This window comes from Sinocyclocheilus grahami, unplaced genomic scaffold (genome assembly GCF_001515645.1).
Source record: "Sinocyclocheilus grahami isolate Dianchi unplaced genomic scaffold, SAMN03320097.WGS_v1.1 scaffold5680.1, whole genome shotgun sequence".
Classification (NCBI taxonomy): domain Eukaryota; kingdom Metazoa; phylum Chordata; class Actinopteri; order Cypriniformes; family Cyprinidae; genus Sinocyclocheilus; species Sinocyclocheilus grahami.
In genome coordinates this window covers 8,811-10,204 of record NW_015510303.1, presented here as the reverse complement: position 1 = coordinate 10,204, position 1,394 = coordinate 8,811, and the positions used below count along the sequence as shown (strand labels likewise).

The 1,394-nt window shown below is 50.3% G+C and overlaps 1 protein-coding gene across 1 annotated transcript in view; it reads right to left on the bottom strand.

Moving 5' to 3' along the window:
- Positions 1-1,394, bottom strand: part of LOC107577311 (cytoplasmic dynein 1 heavy chain 1-like) — a 10,551-nt gene that overhangs the window by 2,263 nt on the left and 6,894 nt on the right. The window contains exons 7-9 of the mRNA XM_016263400.1: positions 1,319-1,390; positions 1,022-1,239; positions 546-678 (exon numbers count right to left, since the gene is read on the bottom strand). Coding sequence (XP_016118886.1) covers positions 546-678; positions 1,022-1,239; positions 1,319-1,390 — 423 coding nt within the window. The remainder of the gene's footprint in view (positions 1-545; positions 679-1,021; positions 1,240-1,318; positions 1,391-1,394) is intronic.

Genomic DNA, 1,394 nt, shown 5'->3' with positions numbered 1-1,394 from the left:
TTTCTGAATGAAGCCGGACTGAATGGAACTTAATTACGTGTAATCGCCTGATGAAGAGTTTCAGTGGTGGACAATTTAATCTGATGCAATTTTTTACTTTTCATTTATAGTTAAAATATCCAATTCAAATAAAACCGCCAGTCAGATGACCCCAAAGCACCACCTGGCGTTCAGTGCACTGAAGTAAAGTGAAAGCGGTGCACCGTGGCAAGTCCAGCGTCTGTTGATCACGAGCGCATCGCTGAGGATGACATGCGTTTGAGCAGGACTGAACTGAAGTGTGAGGAGAAACATGACGCAGGGCTGGTGACATGACGGCAGTGAAATACAGCTACTGGAGGCTGAGGAGACAGAAGGACACCTGCTCCGCTGCGTCAGCGCTAACGGCTCTAGCGTACGCAGCCGAGGAGGTGTGCTCTGCCCAAAACTCAAGATTCAGAAAACCGATGGATGAACACCTGCAGAAAATGACAATGACCTCGAGACAGACAGACAGACAGAGAGAGAGGAGACGAGAAGGGTCAGAGTTCAGGAGTAAACACCGTCCTCATGACAGTCCCGCAGACGCTCGTACCCTGAGTAGTGAGCAGGACCTTCTCCGCGTTACTCGGCAGACCCAGCCATGATGGAGTCTGAGTGTCCGGCAGCAACTCCACCCAGTGAATGAACTCCTCACGCCTGCACCACAGAAACACAGACACATCTTACAAACACTGCCTTATAACGTGCTTTATCCAGTACCAAGCGTTTCAGCTTCACAGGTTAATGGATCAAAATTCACCAATTATGAAAATATTGTTCCAGCTAAGTAATGAGTGAATCACATGCAGGGCGACTCTGTATAGACTTCTGTCTGAACTGCATTCACAACAGACAATGGATCTTGCTTGTGAAATTTGACTGTGATCACATTTTAGTTGCTCTAGCTTTTAACTTCTTTATTTCACCACTGTCTGTAAAGCAGAGCACGACACCAACAGAACACACAGAAACATGATTAAACTGAAAGGTCTGCGCTGACCGGATCCCGTCGGGCATCTTGATGTCCTTGTGTCCGTCCACTTTGAGCGCCAGCTTGAACTCGCTGTCGAAGCTGCTGGTGGTGAAGAGACGCTCCAGGAAGGTGTTGAGCAGCCGCTGGTCGAACTCGTTGTCGATGCGTCCTCCGTAGATGGACTGGGCCATCAGCGTCCTCAGCGCCGCCCACGGGATCTTATCCGGAGAGATGTTCTGCCGGCCCTGCGGAGAACGACAGGCGCTCAGTGCCTCACACACAGATACAGATACAGCACAACAGACATGAGGAACAGACTCGAACCTTCGCTGTATCGTCCAGCCAGGTGTCCACTGTGTCGCAGGCCGAGCGCAGATCCGACTCTCCGAACTCGTACTTC